The following is an 18,766-nucleotide window of genomic DNA, read 5'->3' as shown; positions in this document are numbered from 1 at the left end:
AAGAACCAAACTTAAACGGGTTGTTTGGCTAGAAATGCAAGACAGTGGTTTTGCATTGGAATGAAATTGTCCGGTTGCAATTAAGTCATAGGTGATGTCATGTGGTGAATTATCTAAATCTAAACAATCCAGCAAATCTCAAATCTTGGTCGTTGTGCGAATTTTATTGAACTGCTTTGGAGTTGATTAACGCTTTTACAAACAGAGTTCAGTTAAAAATGTTTTGATTGCTAAAATCTGATTGCTAAAGAGGTTTAATTCTGTTTTTTGTTCCCGTCGTTTATTTTGATGTTTAGGATCTGACACTGAAACAGACTATTTATATTTCGTGCGCATGTTTTTATAACCCTTTTGAAAAAAAACACTTTTTTTCCAGTGCTTTAGTTGCAACTTACTGCAACTGCTATTGGCTCAAAGCGAATACATGTTATCACGGCCTGTTGTTACCCAAATTATAACAGCCTCCACCTTATTCACAGGGAACCCACAATACGGAGACCCGAACTGCTGTTGTTTACGGGAGAGGGAATGATTATTGCAGCTTACAACGACGGTTTGATTTGCAACTTTACTATGAATGGACGAAGTCTTACAAGCCGTATTATAAACGACAACCTACAGGTAAAAACAATCTTTTATCAATATATTTTTATAATTAGACCTACATGTTAAAAATTTATTAACTTTTAAAAATTGCAAGTTTTAGGTTAATATGTCGTGACTTATTTTATTGCTCTATTCAAATAAAAACTTGATTATAACTTGATTAAACAGATGATTGTTAAACATTATTATAGGGCATACATATTATAGTTGACATAGAAACACACCGCAATTGAACAAAGTGCAAGGTCATGTAAGATACCACTTGGACAAAATCAGCCAGGCATAAACAAAAGAACAAATAAAATTCTGCTGGGGACAAATTTAAAGTCAAATTTAAAAAACAGTTACAATACCTCATAATAGACTTTTCTTTGTTCATCCTGCAAATATGTCTTGTACGTGTTTGCTGGATCAATAAAGAAAAGTCTGAAATATGCCTGTTAACATACTATATTCTATACATGTTTCGAGCCTCGTATTGTTTTATTCGTAACCGTTAGAAAAATTTTAACGGATCCGACATTTCTTTTCAGGCCATTGTGAGCAGCAGCAATAGTCAGTATCTCATCACTGGAGGCGACAAAGGGTTACTTCAAATTTGGCGCGCATGGGACTTCAAACATCTTTATAGTTTCCCGCTTTGCGACGTTGGCATCTGCTCCGTAGCGCTAACTCACGATCAAAAGTAAGTAACTAAGCCCTAATCAAGCACTGTGCTAGCTAAGCATAGGCTAAATCTGTCCTGGTTTGCTACATACAGAAAATTTTGTGCAATGCTCTCACATTATATTCTTCCGGAAAGGTGCATTTGTCTGGTGGTATTTGTATAAATTCGTCTCATACATTGAACTCTTACTTTACAATAGACCCTTTTAACATTGCCTCTCGTTTAACACTTTAGTATTAAATTGAAGGGAAAGAGCCCGTAAAAGAATGTCTCCTGTTAACCCTTGCCTAATCAAGTAAATAACCTAGTTCAATTATTATTATTCCGTTTTTTTGTAATTTTATTAATCTATTTCTTTTTTCCAGTAAATTAGAACATTAGTTTAAAGCACTTTTTAACTCAGGCTCAAATGACCTCCAAAGCATTTTTAAAAAATAAGTCATAAATTCACTTCTGGATTTGCCGCTACTTTTTGGTTTATAAAATGATGTGAAATCGTCACTCATTTACATCTTACAAACGCCAATGTATTGAATTACTAGGTTACGCACGTTTATTAGCTTTTTCTTATTCCATACTCAATTAACTATGTTACAAACAGAACCATTGTCACTGGAATGACTTCGGGCAGTATCGTCGCTTTCCATGTAAACTTCAACAAATGGCACTACGAATACCAAGACAAGTTCTAAAACCACTACAACACGGTAAAATACCGCACGGGAGTTCCCCCTTCATTCATGCTGGTGCAACGAAACTTTCGGTACTCATAATTCCTGTAGCAAAATCACCGTGCATTCCACATTTAACGCTTTGTAGATAATCCCAGCGTGCCTAAAGATAGGCGTCCGTAATGCAATATACCTGTATATAGAGTTGTATGTCCCTAATGAGCTGATGACCTTGTTACGTTAATATATGTATATTGGTTTTGCATATTTTTGTGAAATGCAGCACTTTCGCTTTGATCGTCTGAGTATAGTGTCAAATGTGCTGGGTGTCATTGTGTAACAGAGAGTGTTGCTATCTACGCATAATAAACCAATGATATCTACCATATTAACAAACATATGTTTGGTTAGTTGCACTGATCTTTAAGAATGTCACATGCCGCTGCAGAACCTAAACTTTATGTTTAAAGACAGTGCGTTTGGTGTGTTGATTTTACAGCAGTTTCAGATAGAAAGCTTGTTTGTTACATTGCAAAACACATGTAACTTTTTACATAAATAATTGTTGAATTTTTTTTGCAAATATAAAGCATGTAAAACAAGTGACCAAAATAGCCTATATTTGTTAATATTTAAAACACCATCAAAAGCATTTAGAGTTCATGAAAAGTTTCAAACTTATTTTAAACATCATTAACTGGACGCAATAAATACAATAAGAAACTGGTTTGTGAATCAATGTTAAACCTAATTTCATGAATCAGTGTTAAAAATTAATTACAAACATGTGGACTAACAAAATGTAAACAAACAAAAAAACTGGTATCCCAACATGTCAAACTTTTCTGTATGACTACAAATTAAAAATTACTTTCTCACAAAAATATATTTTTTAAAAACTGATAAACTTTTTTTGTGAAAAAATAAGAAATAGTTTACCGATATTTAAGTAAAAACCTGTGTTGCCACTCTGACACACATCAAAAGAATATCAGTTTTTAAAAAAATCTGAAGTAGAAAGGAAAAAAAATGGCTGCTTGTGTTTTATTTGGATATTTGAAACATCACTAAAAAGCATTTTGTTCTGAAATGATTTTAAACCAAAAAGTAGCACAACACAAATTTTAAACTTATTACAAACAGAATCAATTGCCACATGATTAAAAGTAAAATTTAAACATAACATTCAATGCAACAAATTAATAAAACTCTACATCATCAAGACAGTGCCAATCATATACAAGTTTAACATTTATATTTTTTTCCAACACATAGTCTTGCATGGTCATAAAATCATGCAGACTGACACCTTTGCAGTCCATAAATGAGATCTTGTCCAAGTTTCCTTCGTGCAACATAAATTCCCAAATTGTGTCAGCATTAATATCATGACTGTCGCTGACATCAAGATGCTCCAGTGACTGAAAATGACCCAATTCCAAAGTGTCTGTTAACATTTTGTTGATACCAGGACTTTGAAGTTGATTTATCCTTGCTTCAATTAAGGTTTTGTATGAGTTAGCGAACAGCCGTTTTAGGACGGGTAAAACTGAATTGGGGGCAGGTGAAAATGGAAACGTAAGACACAAGATGTGAAGACTTCGCCACATTGGCGTGTCCTTCATTAAACTTGCCTGGTGAGCTTCAAATGCATTACGTAAGGCATCATTTGTTTCATAGTCAAAAAAACGGAGGTCCAGCTGCAGTGTTACTATGTTTGGGCATTCCTTGCCAACATAGTCAAGGAAATGAAATGGGGCATTCCAGTCTATGCAAAGTGACTGTAAACAGGTACTTCGCATGCTGGTGATATGAAAAAACTCGATCCCAAATGGTTCATTATAATACATTGCACAGAAATGGCAGTAACTTGGTAAACAGGTCATCAACTTTTTAAAATCGATAGCACGGCGGTAATCAAACATGGGAATCGGAAATTGGTAAACAAGCCCTGTCAATGCAAACTTGTACGTGTAATTGGTTTGGTTGCAAATAGTAAAAATAGTTTGCCATAAACAACCATGATCTAAAGTGGTGAGACCAGGACAAAATTTCATCAAAATTTCAACAAGAAATGGAACTGGGTCTGTGCTCCCAAATTTACACATGATCATGTAGAGAACTTTTAAAGTTTTTGCTACATCTGTGGGCTGATTGAGGTTGCTTGTTCTTACAAACAACTTTCTTAAACCATTTTCTGTAAGTTTTGAAGTGTTGCTAAGATCCAAAACAACCAGTTGTTTACAGTGTTGCCCAATAGCTTCAATCACAGTGTCATCAATTTTCGTTCCATTTAGTTCCAGCTTTTTCAGTTTATGTCCAAATTTCTCAACAAGCTGTACAATTTTGTAGGCAGACAAACGAGAACATGATGTAAGGTTTACTGAGCGTAAGTGGTCACATCTTTCAACAGCTATATCAAGAAATTCATTTGTGGCATACTTTGCTGCTCCAGAGAGGTCCAAATCGAGAAGATACGGTGTAATAAGTAAATGAAGATGTAACTTTTTAAGTGACTTTCGAGAATTTAAGACTTTTATAATTTCATTTAAGCATTTGGAATCAAGATGGTGAAAAGGTCCAATCACAAACCGTAATTTGTGATTTGCAAATTTTTCTTTGTAGTCCGCACACCACAGGTTATCCATGTTATTGGCAACATTCTCAACACATAAATCCTTAAGCTTTTCGGCTGACCTACAGCAAGGCATTTTGTTGTATAAGGCTTTCTTGTTCCCGTTATTTCAAGCCACCTAAAAAAATATATTCACCTTAATACAATAAATACCATAAGAAGCTGGTTTACGTGTTCAATGAACTAAAATGTGGAAGTTAAATTATAAAAACGGGGACTGACAAAATGTAAACAAACGAAGACGAAACGTTTTTTTCCGTACAATTTACTGTACGTCATGGCTGCGTTAGTTTATTTTACAGTTTAAAAAATATATATAAATATATTAATCATAGCTAAAAGGTATTTTTCGACATACATATATTTACAAAAAAACACACACATTAATAGACTTTTTTGCGGAAAATAAAATTTAGTTTATTTTTGTTTTGTCGGATGCGAGCCAGGTAATTCTCGGCAGCTGCCAATCAATACGAATTAATTGGTAAGTTTAGTTTAGTGACAGTTCAATGTAAAAACAATTTTTGTGCTTACAATTTTTACATTTGTGAATTAAAAAAGGAAATATTTGTGTTTGAATTTGTGATGAAATAATCCATAGACAGCAACCAAAATAACCTCCGGTTATTAGCGTTTAAAACCGATAACCGATGCACCAGTGTCCAGTGAGCATTCAAAACGGAAACTCTAGTTAATAAATTTGACAAATAGCTGAATGTATGTTGAGACTTCCAAAATTTGTTTTCTTTAGGCCTGATTGTTAAAGTCATGCAGGTTTGCATATATATATATATAGTTGTGTAAAAAAAAGTTTATTTTATATGTTTTTATTAATTTTAGTTCAGTAATTTCTTGATTCGTCTGTATCTGACTATCTGTGTTGTGTATAATTCTTAAGTTAGATATGCCACAAATTGTAATTCCTGAGAAATAATATTTGCAATTTTTTTATGAGGTTAGGTTTGCAGAAAAATGCAACTAGCATTTGAAAAGAATTTTTTTCGTTCATGAGAAAATATCGTATATCCCTAACAAATGCAAACCTACACAATATTTTACTCAAACCATGCCATTTCTAAAATTTATTGTACAAAAAACGTGAATCAGTGCAATGCTCTGGCTTCAAATGCAATTTTTTGAGGTGTAAAACTGTAGGTTTAAAACAGAGACATGCTCCATTACAAAAGTTTACTACTACGACTCAACTCCGGAAAAAAAAAATTCTACCTAATGTGACTCCAACAAAAAAACAATGGACAAATCATGTTAAATCTTAAATCACAAGCAACTATTTATTACTTGCCAATCTTTGAAGTCAAGCCTTCATGTTGACCTTTCACAATTTATTGTTGTTTGTTGATAAAAAGTCACCAGAAGTATCACAAATCTGTATTACAATGTTAAAAAACGAATCTACATCAACCGAAAACTTTCAAATACTGAAACTTTGAATACATTTACTGAAATGAATATGTCTTCTATCCAAATGTAAAAGGACACCAAATGCTGATTGACAGTGCCAAAAACTGATTACACCTGTTTTTCGCAAGACATTTGTAGTATTAGTAGTAAATAGCAATATGCTAGGCATCACTGGTATGTATATTTTTGATTTGTAGAAAGTTTTCTGCTTTACAAATGGGTAACTACAAAAACATGTTTTAAATATTATGTTCGTCTAAAATTTAAACTCTAAATAATTTAATGTTTTCTAATGAAAAAAAACTGGTAGCTTTTTTGTAAAATCATGGTGTTAAAAAAGGTTTAATTCCATTTCAGTGTTTAGGGAAATACATTGTGTAACTTGACAAAACAAAAAGCAATGGCTGCTGAAGGACTACTTGTTAATTTGGACAATGACACTCCTGTGGAAGGAACAGAGTTTTACTCGAACAAAACTCAACAGTCTGAAGATGTTGCAATGACTGAGGAACTTCAGCAGGAAGTGAGCAAAGATCCTGGTAAGGAGAGTTTTTTGTGTGGCAGTGAAGTAAATATGTATATAAATTATGAAATGCTTTTTTACCAAGCAATTGAGCTATCAATGAAAGGTCAATAAATCGACTGATTTTAGTCAATACCAGTTCCAACCACCCAATCCCAGCATTTTACTAGGATTTGAATTTAAGAAAATATATATATTATATATATAACTGTTCATAGGCAACAGTTTGGGATTTTGTATGAATATGAATTCAGCAGGCAAGTTTGCAATTACCCGAATTTACTGCAACATGTAAATATGTGACAATTCTGTCATTTTATTTTGGTTTTATGAACAAAAGAATTTTTGTTTACTGCAAAAAACATAACATTATAGATTAAAACCTTTTTTGTTGCTTGTTATTTGTAGGGTAGTGCTCTTCAACCATGGCACTTTTAAAAATAAATGGTCACAAAAAAAAGTTCTGGAACTTCTCTATATTGTTTAGCAACACATCATTAAGAACCTGTCTGATCTGTCTTGTAAACAGCACATTTGTAAACAAACTGGCATAAATGTTATGACTCATAATTGTCAACAGTTTCCAATGAGGAAATTGTTTGTACAAAAGCAAAGAATGATTTTGCATGAAATTTGCTGCTTCACAAAGAGCATTTTTTTCTAATTGCAGTGTTATTGTTTACATACACTTACTAAAAAGGTATGCATTGTGACTTGTGAGTAAAATGTTTGAATTATTATATTCCACTATAGTTTCTCTTGAAAACAAACAAACTTCTATTTTTGCACTTTTATATATTTAAAGTAGCTTGAATAGCAAGTTAGTCTTTCGGTAATACAAATTTAAGCATTTTAATACCGTTGACATTGTAATATGTAATGCCCAACTACCATATAAGCTTTTAGTTTACACAGAACACTCCTATCTGTACAGTTAAACATCAACTACTATGTTGTAGTCATTTCATTTTTGTTAGTTTTTGAGCATTTCAGGCTCCACCACCAAATGTTTCCGAAACTTTTATGTGCATTAATGATGAAAATAATGGCCCAAATAGATGTAAAAAGCGACATGCTTTATTTTTAAATGTTTAGGGTTAGGAAAATGCTCATGCCATTTATGTGCATTAACAAGGAAATAATCTTTGCAAAATTTGTTACCGAAATGTGTGGTTAAGTACTATGACCAAGAAGCATTAGACGTGTTTATTAGCACTTTCAGTTGTAATGTCAGTGCACAACGATCACCAGGCCATTTAGGGAATGTGATGAAAGGTAACTTCCTTTCCGTGGCATGTGTTCGTGTAGCGTTTGACCCAAGCCAATGCGGTCGTCCAAATAAACGCTGAAGAACTAATTTGAATAAATGTTAGTGTCAACTGTCAGGCACGTGAATAAAAATTGAAATATCTGAAAATAAATTTGAATCGCTACTTTCGACACTTTGACCTATTATACAGGGGGTTGAAAGTGTAATAAATACAGTAAAATGCAAGAGAGTACGAAAGTACGTTAAACATACACAAAAACGTTTTCTCACTAAAACATAAGAAAGTACCTTACCCAACCAAACCATACATAAGTACGTTACCGTACTGAAAATTTCTGCAAAAATCATATTAACCAACAACTAAGGCACACCTTGCAATAATGTACCACCATTACCACTTTTGTTTACGTTTAAACTGTTTACCTTTAATGTATGTAACTTATCGTATTTACGGATACCAGCTTCGATCCGCGCATTGGTGAACGTTTCGTGGAACAATCGTGCTCTAAACGGAACAGCGTTTTGTTTTCACAAAACCATTAATATTTCAAAGAGCTCTGCACGCTGCATTTTCCGCCCTCTCCATTCACCTATTGTGAAGTGAGTGCATCTCGCAAAAAATATTAAACCAGACTTCATAATAGAACTGCTGTTATGTAAAAGAAACAGTAAACAAGCGAAGTTTATACCTTTTTTGATCAGTGTTGGCTTTGATTTGTTATTGAAGTTGTTTTCTGCAGAAAAAGCATGCAGAAACAATAGCATGAATAATACAATTAGCAGGCCGGAAAAAGATGCACAATCATAATGCGAAAATTAAAAGCTGCTATACCGCTGAAAACATGTATGCAAACAGTGCTGTCAAGAGTAAAATAGAACTAACAGTTCGCTGTAATTTCCAGATTGCGAAAAGTTGACCAGGACGATTTTGGTTTTGAAACTTACGCCGAAGCTTTGTCAACACGAAACCGTTTTTTTTTCACTTTAGTTCACCCGTTTCTACTTTACCAGTAAAGCATTAAGGAGTTTAAACGGAAATATAACCTGAAGTTAAAAAGGAAATCGTCCCAGGCCTCAACTGTATGTCTCTTTGTCTCAGGTTTAAACAAACAGATTCACCGTCAAACATTTGTCGTGTTTGGTTGGTTGTATTTGCTCGGTGTATAGTCTACAATCTACAGGCTTGTATTTGTTGTATATATGTCAAATGCCATAAACTAAAATCGCTTTCAGCGCGGTGAATACGTAATACAGTGGTTTCCAACCTGAAACGAATTCCTCATAAGGAACGAATTTTAAACTTGAGGGGAGGAATTTATTTTAATTTTTATTATACACATGGTTTGTTAAAGTTAAGGAAGAAATACGTCGAAAAAGTTTTGGAAGCACTGACGTATAATGTTTTATTGAAAACTATCAACCAAGGATCGTATATTGCGTTGGGTTTTCCCCAGTCTTGTTACCAACTCAGCTGTCTGACGTCACGACGCGCTGTTTCGTTTTACAACCCCGCTACGATGGTGACGCACAGGTGACAAGCAGTGAAGCGTGAAGCAGTCGTCTCGAAGGCTCAGGGCTACAGACGCAGTTTGTTTCGTTTCCGACGTTTTCAAGGCCTGCTCATTTCAATGTTCAGTTTTAAGCGTATTTCAGCAAGAGACAATCTGCGCTTTTGAGTTTGTAATGTATTAGGTTCTGAACGGAAAGTACAGTTTCGAACAAAAGTAGACAACTGGTGGCATTTTTGTTTAGAAAATATCTTGTTTATAGCCGTCGCGTAGAGCCTAGCTAGACTTGTAATGGAAACGCTTTGTTTAACTTTCACTTGTTTAACACCCCTACGGTTTCTTTACAAGCATATACGGTGTGTTACATGCGTTAGCAAGTGTTTATGTCGAATATTTAGTATAAAAATCGACCAAGCATCCTGTTTCATGCGATGTTTGACATTTATAAAATTTCCTGTTGGATTTATTGATCGCGTTTATCAGTTCCTACACAAATATTCTGATTTTCAATGGACACTCTATTGAGCTGTACAAGTGTAATCTGAGACAAAGCTGTATTCGTTTAGAAAAAGTGTTATCGTTTAAATCGAATGTCCCACTTTCCTATTGTGGAAGCTAAGTGGGTTTTGTCGGAGACGCCGCTTCACTAAAGCGTTACTTACACGAGAAAGTTAGTGGGCCAAACTTCTTAATGCTTCTTGCTGTTTTAGTGAGTTCTTGCAACGACAAGATGTTCAGATTAATTGTTTTTGGTGCTGGCCAAAGTGCTTCTAATAATGAATTTAAAAAAAGGCTTACGAAATTTCCGTCTGAAAACAACAAATTTTACCGTATGACTGTATTTTCGGTGCATTGCAATTAAAGAGTATATCCACGACTTTCATATCGGAGTTTTTCCAATTGCGATTTTTAGATTTTAGGCACTTGTGCCGTTAAACGCATTCGCAAACCGAAACAGAATGACATGCGGCAACCTCATTTATGATGCACAAGGCTACCTTGGTAACCAGAACAAACAATTGTTGTTTTTCATAACGGACTCAGCAGGTCGCCTGTATAATATTTAACTATCGCTTGTTCAAGTGCCAGCCAAAGGGATTAGCTGCTGTAATCGCATAACGTTAAGCATTGCCTCCATTTGTAAAGCTAAGTTGTACATGCAATTATAGTTGTTTGGTCCTATTGACGTTGTATTGCGCAACGGCCGTTTTTTGCACCAGTATCGTTGTGTTAATTGGGTTAGGTGTGGTTTAATGTTTAGGGCGTTGACATGTCACGTCTTCGAAGTCTGGCCGCTGGCGCAATCCAACTGTTTACGGCGCAGCATGAAAGTGCTTATTGTTTTGCGTTAGGTAACGCATGTTTAAAGACGGCAGCAAAATGTAAATGTGACTTTACTGCTATATATATATACGTTTTAGATTAGTTGAAGTTTCAGAAAAGCTTAGTTGTTTATTCATACCCTTATTGGGCATATTTACCGAATTAATTCATTTGTTTTTGTGGACTACAGCGTTTTGTTATTGTCAAAGCCAGAAAACAGCGAGTGTTATGAGTTTGGTTATAGAAGTTCCAATATAATGAAACCCTTTGTCATGTTTTGTTTTCCTATGGTCTGAAAAAACTTTTGTCTTTTGACATGTGGTCAAATATACATACATACTCACATTTTTAGCTTAATCTTTTGTATTTTTAAATTGTTAACGTTCTAATGTATATTTTGTTTTTAACATATATTTGTGTTGTTCATAGACTTTTTTGTCAAAATGACATGTTTAGGAAGGATATGCTGCTTCCCTATGCTGTGTAAATAAAAAGGAACTGTAGTATTGACCGGAAATATATTTTTATCATGGGTTTACTTACATCATGTTAAAGAGCAATGGGCATTTGTTGTTGCAAGTACAACTCAACAGTTACCCCACTTGGTAAAAAAAATCCTTAAAAATCCTCTTTACGTGTAGCTGCTTAATTAGATTTCACATTCTCAAGAAACAAAATCAGTAAATAAGCTAAAGTTTTTTATACAGACCTCAAATGGATTTGTTTAAAATTGCATGGTACTCAAAAAACAGTACTTTTAAAACATAATTTTGCAGTTTATTTTCAGCCCCTGTTGTGTACCTTTTTTACCCATAGCTTGAGTCCATAATGCTTATGTAAACAACATCTGGCATTTTCAACAATCCAAATCACATTTTACTGTATTTGAAGGTCTTGTTGAAAGTGCAACCAGTCTGGGAGCAATCAATGGAGCAAGGGAGGGTGGTGTGACAAAGAAGGAAGCTTGGTTAGATTTTGATGGAGCTGCCCAACAGGAATTTGCCGATGTAGCTAAATATGGAATTGTGGAAGTGAGTTTGCATTACCCTGATTTGTATAAGTTTAAAGGACAATTTTTAAAAAATAGCTGATTATAGTGTTTTACATAAGCTGCAATACAAGGTACGTTTTTTCTGTTTGTTGTTCAAACATAAAAAGTGAAAAAAATGAAAGACAATTGATTGAACAACAAGCATGTGTTAACATTGAACTATATAACTGCATTTGAATTTGTATAAACACACCAGTTTTGTGCTTTTACGACACTTTTTCATCTTCAGCCAAACATGGCTTCTGTGAATATTGTACTAAAACATTTTTTAGCTTTAGCAATGGGCGACAACAAATGAAACACATTTGTGATTGTCCTTTATGATATTTTCACAGTTTGCAGCACACCCAACCTACTGCAAACAATCTTGTTTTTAGATTGGTTTTCCAACAATTACTTCAGTAAAAATGTAAATTAACTGTTTTAGGTGTCTGGAGTGGATACCAGTGGAAGGCCAGTCATTGTGGTCAGTGCCTCAAAACTACCTTCAAATAAGGAACTTGACCAAAAGAAGCTTCTGAGGTAATATGATTTATATTTCCACACCTTTGCTCCGTTTCTAAAGAAAGAGTTTATTGAACAAAGGTTCAAATGAAATTAGGTTTTATTAAAGTGAACTAGGCAGGGCCGTAATTTTTAACCTTTTCCATGTCAACACTTATTTAAAATCCCTAATTAGATTTTATACCCCTTTTCTATTTTCGAAAAAAGTTATTTCTAAACCCTAGTGATTAAGCCCCTTTGCACCCGATAGATTACTAAAATGTGTGCAATTATTTTTAAATACAGCAATAGCGGAGCTAAAAAGTTTACTGTGTTTTTGTTTAATAGTTTTTTTGTTCATGGGGAATGGCATAAATGTAATAAGTTTTGAATTTATATTGGGTGATATTTTATTGATCACGGTAAGAAAACTTTTTAAGCATGTGGCTGTTGAGTTACATTGAGATTTATTTCAGTTTAAGGGGTGAATTCAATAAAAAGTTATAGAATTCTTTAGAAAACCTTACATTGCTACAACCAACAAAGCATGACTCCAAGATTTGAAACATCTACCTGAAGTACTTTAGTCAGTAAAGCAGATCAAAAAAATTATGTTTTGGGGGCCTGTGGGTGAAGCGCTGGGTCATTCGGGTTTAAACTTGGGGAGGATCAAATCCGGATTATTAACTAACATAAATTTAAATTTGAATAAATTTGAAGCACTCTTTCTTGACCAAATGAGCGTTACAGACCAGCGTTAGACAGAAACGAATATTTTGGGGTTTAAGGGGTGAAAATGGGCGAATCCTATTAAAAGTTACGAAATTCTTTAGAAAACTTTACATTGCACCAACCAACAAAGCATATAACTCCTAGATGATGTACTTTAGTCAGTACAGCTGTTTTAAAATTTTACGCTTTGGGGGCCTTTGGTAAATTTAAAGCACTCTTTCTTGACCAACCGAACGTTAGACATCAAGAAAAAAATACGGACTAAAACAATATGTGTCCCCTTCATGAGCTATTTGGTTATTTTAAGGTAGCCCTTGGGTTTCAAAAGGTTGGTGACCCTTGGTGTAGGCCAGCGGTTTCCAACCTATGGGTCGCAACCCCAAATGGGGTCACTTTAGGCCATGGACTACTTTAACGATTAAAAAACGAAAGAACAGTGCTCAACATTCCTTCCCGCCATTGTTTGTTAATTACATAATCAACAAGTCAGCACCTGCCAACTTGGGTTGCATTCACGCGATAATATCACAATCCTCTAATTATAACTTAATAGTCAATTATACTAAAATTTAGTTCGTAAAATTTCAGTGTCAGGTAAAGAAAGTATAGTGGGTAATACATATTCAGATATTTAGAAGTCAATGTCAATATATAGCCTAATAATTTTATCCTTGGGGTCACCGCAACTTGGGAACTGTTTTTAAGGGGTCACAGCACCAAAAAGGTTGGGAACCACTGGTGTAGGCTATATGTTGTATTTTACCCTTTTGCTCTCTAAAAATTCCTGCTATTAAACCAGGGTTTATTTCCTGCTGGTATCTTACTCATCTTTGCCATGAACTCAAAGCAGTTGACCTGTTATAACTGATGTGTAGAATGATGCATTTTTTCCTGCTTGCCAAACTAATCGTGTGGTTAAAAGCTCAGTTAACTGTTGGAACCAAAGTACAATTATAAGTTAACATGTACTATTCTGTGAAATGGGTGTTATGTTGGGACAAATGCTTTGTTGTAGCTGTTGTACCAAGCTTAGAAACTGTGTCTATCCCATGAGTAAATAAATATTAACAAGATGGGTTTTGCTTTACAGATACTTGAAGTACACACTGGACAAGTATGTTGAATCTGACTACAGTGTCATTTACCTTCATTATGGCTTGACCAGCCTTAACAAACCATCTTTTGCATGGCTGAGGGAGGCATATAAAGAGTTTGATCGAAAGTAAGATTCATACTTTGTTAATATGCTACTATGTTAATATTAACTTGCTTGCTGACATATGAAAGTATTGGTACCATCATGCAAACATAATAAATGCCCAAACCATGCAAACACATAATAAAGTTTTGCCAGTATTGAACTACTCAGTACCTAGCAATGCCAGTTTTCAGTACAATATAGATTTTATTTAACTAATTCCTAAACATAAAGTCAACTTGTGGTAACTCAAATTTGACCCTAATGTTTTTTAGATATAAAAAGAATTTGAAAAAGCTTTACATTGTTCATCCAACGATGTTCATTCGTGTGCTTATGAATGTTCTGAAACCGATCATCAGTGCCAAATTTGGCCGCAAAGTTCAATATGTGAACTATCTCAATGACCTAAGTGAGCATGTCACTATCAACCAACTTCCAATACCAGAAGAAGTTCTTCAGTAAGTTAAAACTTTTCAATCAGTAACAAAAACCTAAATAATCCTAACTGAAATAAAGTTTTTTCACTGTTGTTTAGTAGTGTAAAGTTTCAAAAGCAAAAAAAATACGGGAGTCTTTCTAATATATTTAGGTATAAGACTTGAATCTCAGATGTGATGAATACACTGTTGCTGCCAGGCATAACTCAGATGTGATGTTGGTTGCAAAATTGATATAACTACAAATGCCACCAAAGTTTTTTCTCAAAATAAAAATCAGTTAAATATTCTGTAATCCCATAAGTTGTTCAGGGACATTGAGTTTAACACAAAAGAAAAACAGAAGTGTGTTAAGTTTTTTGCTCGGTGTATTATTTTATTATATTATTTCTCTCTTTCTACTTGAACTCAGGAACGACCGGGAACTGGTTGCCAAAAACATAAAAACTGCGTCCAGGCCAAAAGATGCATCAGACAGTTATAAACCAGTTGATCAACTGCCAACACAACAGTTTGGGGTTTCCTTGCAATTGTAAGTATATTTTTAATTAACAAAAATATGTCAAACTGTTTACAACCCCCAGAAAACTAAATGATTATCCAGTAGATTCCATATATTGGTTTCTAATTAAAACAAAAATGAATGGTTTAATGTTTTTGGTGCATACAGGTTTCAACCTAATATTTGGTAAATATCTGTAACACTTGAATGTGATAATGGGGTACAAACAAATAGTTAATATGTAATCTATTTAAAGTCTTGTAATAACATTGGCTTACAATGTATTTTATTAGCATATTGGACCAACAGAATGGGCAAATAAATTTGATTTAAACCCATTCACTAGGTTATTGTACATTCCAGTAGCCCATTTATAACAGAACAATGGTTCCAATCTCAAGATTTTATTAATGCTGATGTGTGATTTATTGCTGAATCCACACAGAGACATCTGGCAACTTACCAAAATCCAAATATGATCAAAATCATTTCAAATCATTATGTTTCAATGACCTGTTTTTATTCACAGTTTAAAAGAAAACAATCCAGGATTGCCAATTCCAAAAGTGATGCATGAGACCATTGACTACATAAAAGATAATGGTAAGAGTTAACTTTTATGTCAATGCATTTGATACTGCTTGAAGAATATATTGATGAAAAATGTTACTACAGATGCCTGCAAAAAAGAATTTGTTTCTTTGCAATTGTATCAGTAAAAGTTGTTGTTATCATCAGTGCAGTAATGTTTTACTCGTTGCATACCCAATTCCTTACTTTTGTAATTCTTTTCGATTTAAATATCTTAACCTAAATAGTTAAATTTATGTTTCATTTTCCTATGTAAGAGTTTCAAGTTTTTTATTCTGATTTTAGGTTTAACAACAGAAGGTTTATTCAGAAGATCGGCATCAGCAATTTCACTAAAAGAAGTTCAAAACTTGTACAACACTGGTGCACCAGTAAGTTGTGCCCCATTACCCAGACTACATTTCAGAACATATTTTTCTGTGTATAATGTACACCAGTGGTCGGCAACCGCCGGTCCAGTCCCGGTCTGCGAGGAGATCGTTACCGGGCCGTATAATTTTTCAGGTTAAATGCTATGCAACATTTTGTCCATGTATCCCGAGAGTGATTAATTTAGGCGTTTTCATTTCTAAATATTTGTAGTTTTCAAGTCCGGTAAAATTTCTGTTTCAAAAACGGTCCCCAGTACAAAAAGGGTTGTCGACCCTAAGGTACTCGAGTAGGCAAAAATTAGCGTTCTGTTTGCAAGTTTGCAGGTTGGTATAAATCAATGCATGATCTTAACAAACATTTTAAAAACTCAATACAGATAAATTCACGAAAGTTGTAAGAAAATGATAAACGTTTGGCGTATTTCCTCCTCCATATGTAACAGAGTGTTTCATTTCAATAAATGTTTTAATTTATTTTAAAGTCATTGGAAGCACACGTTCGATAATTTTATCCAATACAGAAAATTGTGTTTTATGCTACCAGGTAGTATTTGAGGATATACATCTGGCCGCTGTTACACTGAAGACATTTCTACGTCGGCTGCCAGAACCACTTCTCACTTATGATCTCTATGAATACATACTGAACATCAATCGTGAGTTTGTCGAAAACAATAACTTAACCATACCGTGTTTGTTAAAGCATTTAAATTTCTTTTTTTCTCACAGATGTGGAAAAGGACACAAGGGTTCGAGTTGTTTCCTCGCTTTTGCAAAAGCTTCCTCGTGACAATATGGCGATTCTAAAATATCTCATAGAGTTTTTGGCCATTGTTGCCAAGCATTCGGACACTAATAAAATGACCATTAGTAACCTTGCCGTCGTTTTTGGTCCGAACTTGGCTTGGTCACGTGACGAGGTAAGTAAATGGTTATTAGAGGTCACATGAAACGTATCAATGACCTATGTAATATTTATTGACACATAAATTTTTTCATATTAATGACGTCATTAATCGTCATAGGTTGCATCACTTGTTGCTATGGGGCCGATCAACACTTTTACCATGTTGCTATTGGAAAATGCCGAACAGCTTTTCGCGGACGACTCCGAATGTTAGTTTGACGTCACTATTACGTAGTATGACGTCATAGACAGGTTTACAGTGTCTGCCTGTGTGCTTTCTGAGCCGCGGTGGTCCGTAGGACGACCTTTTAGATTTGCCGCTTTTTATTTCTTCACCGCACTTTCCATTTCGTCACTGTGTTGTTCCCTCGATGACGTCATAAAGTGTTGTGTTGGTGACGTCACGAACTGTTGATCGCTGAGTAGCAATTTGCCGGAAAGTTGAATTAATAACTAAAATATCCGCGTATCCAGTATTTACCCCTTTTTATTATTCGCTGCTGATGAAGCCCGTATGTTGAACAAAAGCAAACGAAAAAGAACATTCCAAGGTTACTTAAACTTTTCCTTATGATTTTTCATTGTCTCCTCTGTCAGTCAATACGAACTTTCGTATGACACTGAAAGTTGGTTACCATAGTTTTAATGTATTTATTGTCTCACAAGTGCAATTTCGTTTTGCCGTTGTTGTTTTTTCCATCAACCAAGCTGCATGAAAATCATCTCTCAAGACAAACAGGACATGCGGGTGTCCTTAAGTTCGGTGTCACAAAAAAGCACGCACCCATTAAAGTGCACAACCGTATCGTTTTGCCAGTATTACTGCACACCAAACTTTGGCACGGTGAAGCATTTTGTCGGGGTTCGAATCCCACACTGACAACATGTTTTTTTGCCTTTGTGCTCGCCAATACTTGGTATCAGTATCTATTGCATCATATATAATATAAGTCTGTCGGTTTACAGGTTCAAACTAAGATTTCTTGCTTTTGAATCTTGCAGCTGAACTTTAAAAGAGTGTCTCACCAAACAACGCTTGTCAATCTTTCTACCCTACTTTTTATACCTGCAGCAATGAGTCAAATTACGGTCCTTGGCGTTACAGAACGTATTCTATGCCTAAACGGCAAATGATAAAATGATTCGGTTGTTTCTCTTTGGACGTTCTATTGTCCCGAATCATTTCACATTGCTATCTTTTTTCCATTGCTGGCAGTGGATGATGTAATTCAACGAAATTTGAACGGTTGGTTGATGCATTGTACTAATGACCAATAAAGCAAGGACCCTTTGTTATGTGTTACAAGTAGTGGTTCGAGCCAACTTTAGCAGCCGATTAATGATATTTTAATTTTGTTTGGTCAAAGCATTTCCGACTTTTCGTTTTGTAAATTATCGTAAATCTAGATTACAGGTTACACAGACCTCCCATGCTGTGATGTACATTTGAAGTATAATTTCGGGTCCCCTTCACTGAAGAGACACACATTGTTTTTTCGGTACTTTTTTCAAGCGTTTGGTCAAGAAAGAGTGCTTTAAAGTTTTAAATTTACACCTTTGTTAGTTAGCTAGTTATCCCAAGTTTTACCCCGAATGGCCTGGCTTAACTGCTGTACATATAAAAGTACATGATCCAAGGGTTTTATGGTTTGTTGATTGGTGCATTTTTAAGTATTTTGAATAATTTGTAACTTTTAGTTAGATTTACCGATTTTATACCCCTTAATCTCGATATATTTGTTTTTAGGTTTATCAGTCTGTAAGTTTAGAAATGCAAGCCCTAATGTGCTGAAATTTCGAACAAATTTTGGTTGGATTCCTTGTTTGTTATTTAAAATGATCGGTCCAGTGGTTACCATTAGATAC

General features: G+C 34.6%; 3 protein-coding genes across 6 annotated transcripts in view; 2 read left to right on the top strand and 1 right to left on the bottom strand.

Annotated features, from left to right (window-relative positions):
* Window positions 1-2,332, top strand: part of LOC145238100 (lipopolysaccharide-responsive and beige-like anchor protein) — a 54,647-nt gene extending 52,315 nt beyond the window's left edge. For all 3 annotated transcript variants that reach the window (XM_080101155.1, XM_080101154.1, XM_080101153.1), the window contains 3 exons: window positions 480-621; window positions 1,140-1,291; window positions 1,875-2,332. In XM_080101155.1, the coding sequence (XP_079957281.1) occupies window positions 480-621; window positions 1,140-1,291; window positions 1,875-1,965 (385 nt within the window). In that variant the 3' untranslated portion in view covers window positions 1,966-2,332. The remainder of the gene's footprint in view (window positions 1-479; window positions 622-1,139; window positions 1,292-1,874) is intronic.
* Window positions 2,333-2,974: 642 nt separating this feature from the next.
* Window positions 2,975-4,766, bottom strand: LOC145238101 (uncharacterized). The gene has a single exon (XM_080101157.1). The coding sequence runs from the start codon at window positions 4,653-4,655 to the stop codon at window positions 3,144-3,146; it is 1,512 nt and encodes a 503-aa protein (XP_079957283.1). The 5' UTR covers window positions 4,656-4,766; the 3' UTR covers window positions 2,975-3,143.
* A 1,572-nt stretch (window positions 4,767-6,338) lies between these two features.
* Window positions 6,339-18,192, top strand: LOC145238098 (rho GTPase-activating protein 1-like). Of its 2 annotated transcripts, none has more exons than XM_080101151.1 (11): window positions 6,339-6,540; window positions 11,517-11,656; window positions 12,104-12,198; window positions 13,982-14,113; window positions 14,365-14,550; window positions 14,942-15,061; window positions 15,561-15,634; window positions 15,908-15,993; window positions 16,538-16,649; window positions 16,723-16,913; window positions 17,019-18,192. In XM_080101151.1, exons 1-11 carry the CDS (start codon window positions 6,402-6,404, stop codon window positions 17,112-17,114), a joined length of 1,371 nt encoding a protein of 456 aa, XP_079957277.1. In that variant the 5' UTR covers window positions 6,339-6,401; the 3' UTR covers window positions 17,115-18,192. The 2 variants fall into 2 exon arrangements, with proteins under 2 accessions (XP_079957277.1, XP_079957278.1); XM_080101152.1 differs by lacking the exon at window positions 6,339-6,540 and adding an exon at window positions 11,045-11,230.
* Window positions 18,193-18,766: the final 574 nt, after the last annotated feature.

This window comes from Phallusia mammillata, chromosome 7 (assembly GCF_965637545.1).
Source record: "Phallusia mammillata chromosome 7, kaPhaMamm4.hap1.1, whole genome shotgun sequence".
Lineage (NCBI taxonomy): Eukaryota > Metazoa > Chordata > Ascidiacea > Phlebobranchia > Ascidiidae > Phallusia > Phallusia mammillata.
This window is presented reverse-complemented; position numbering and strand designations above follow the sequence as displayed.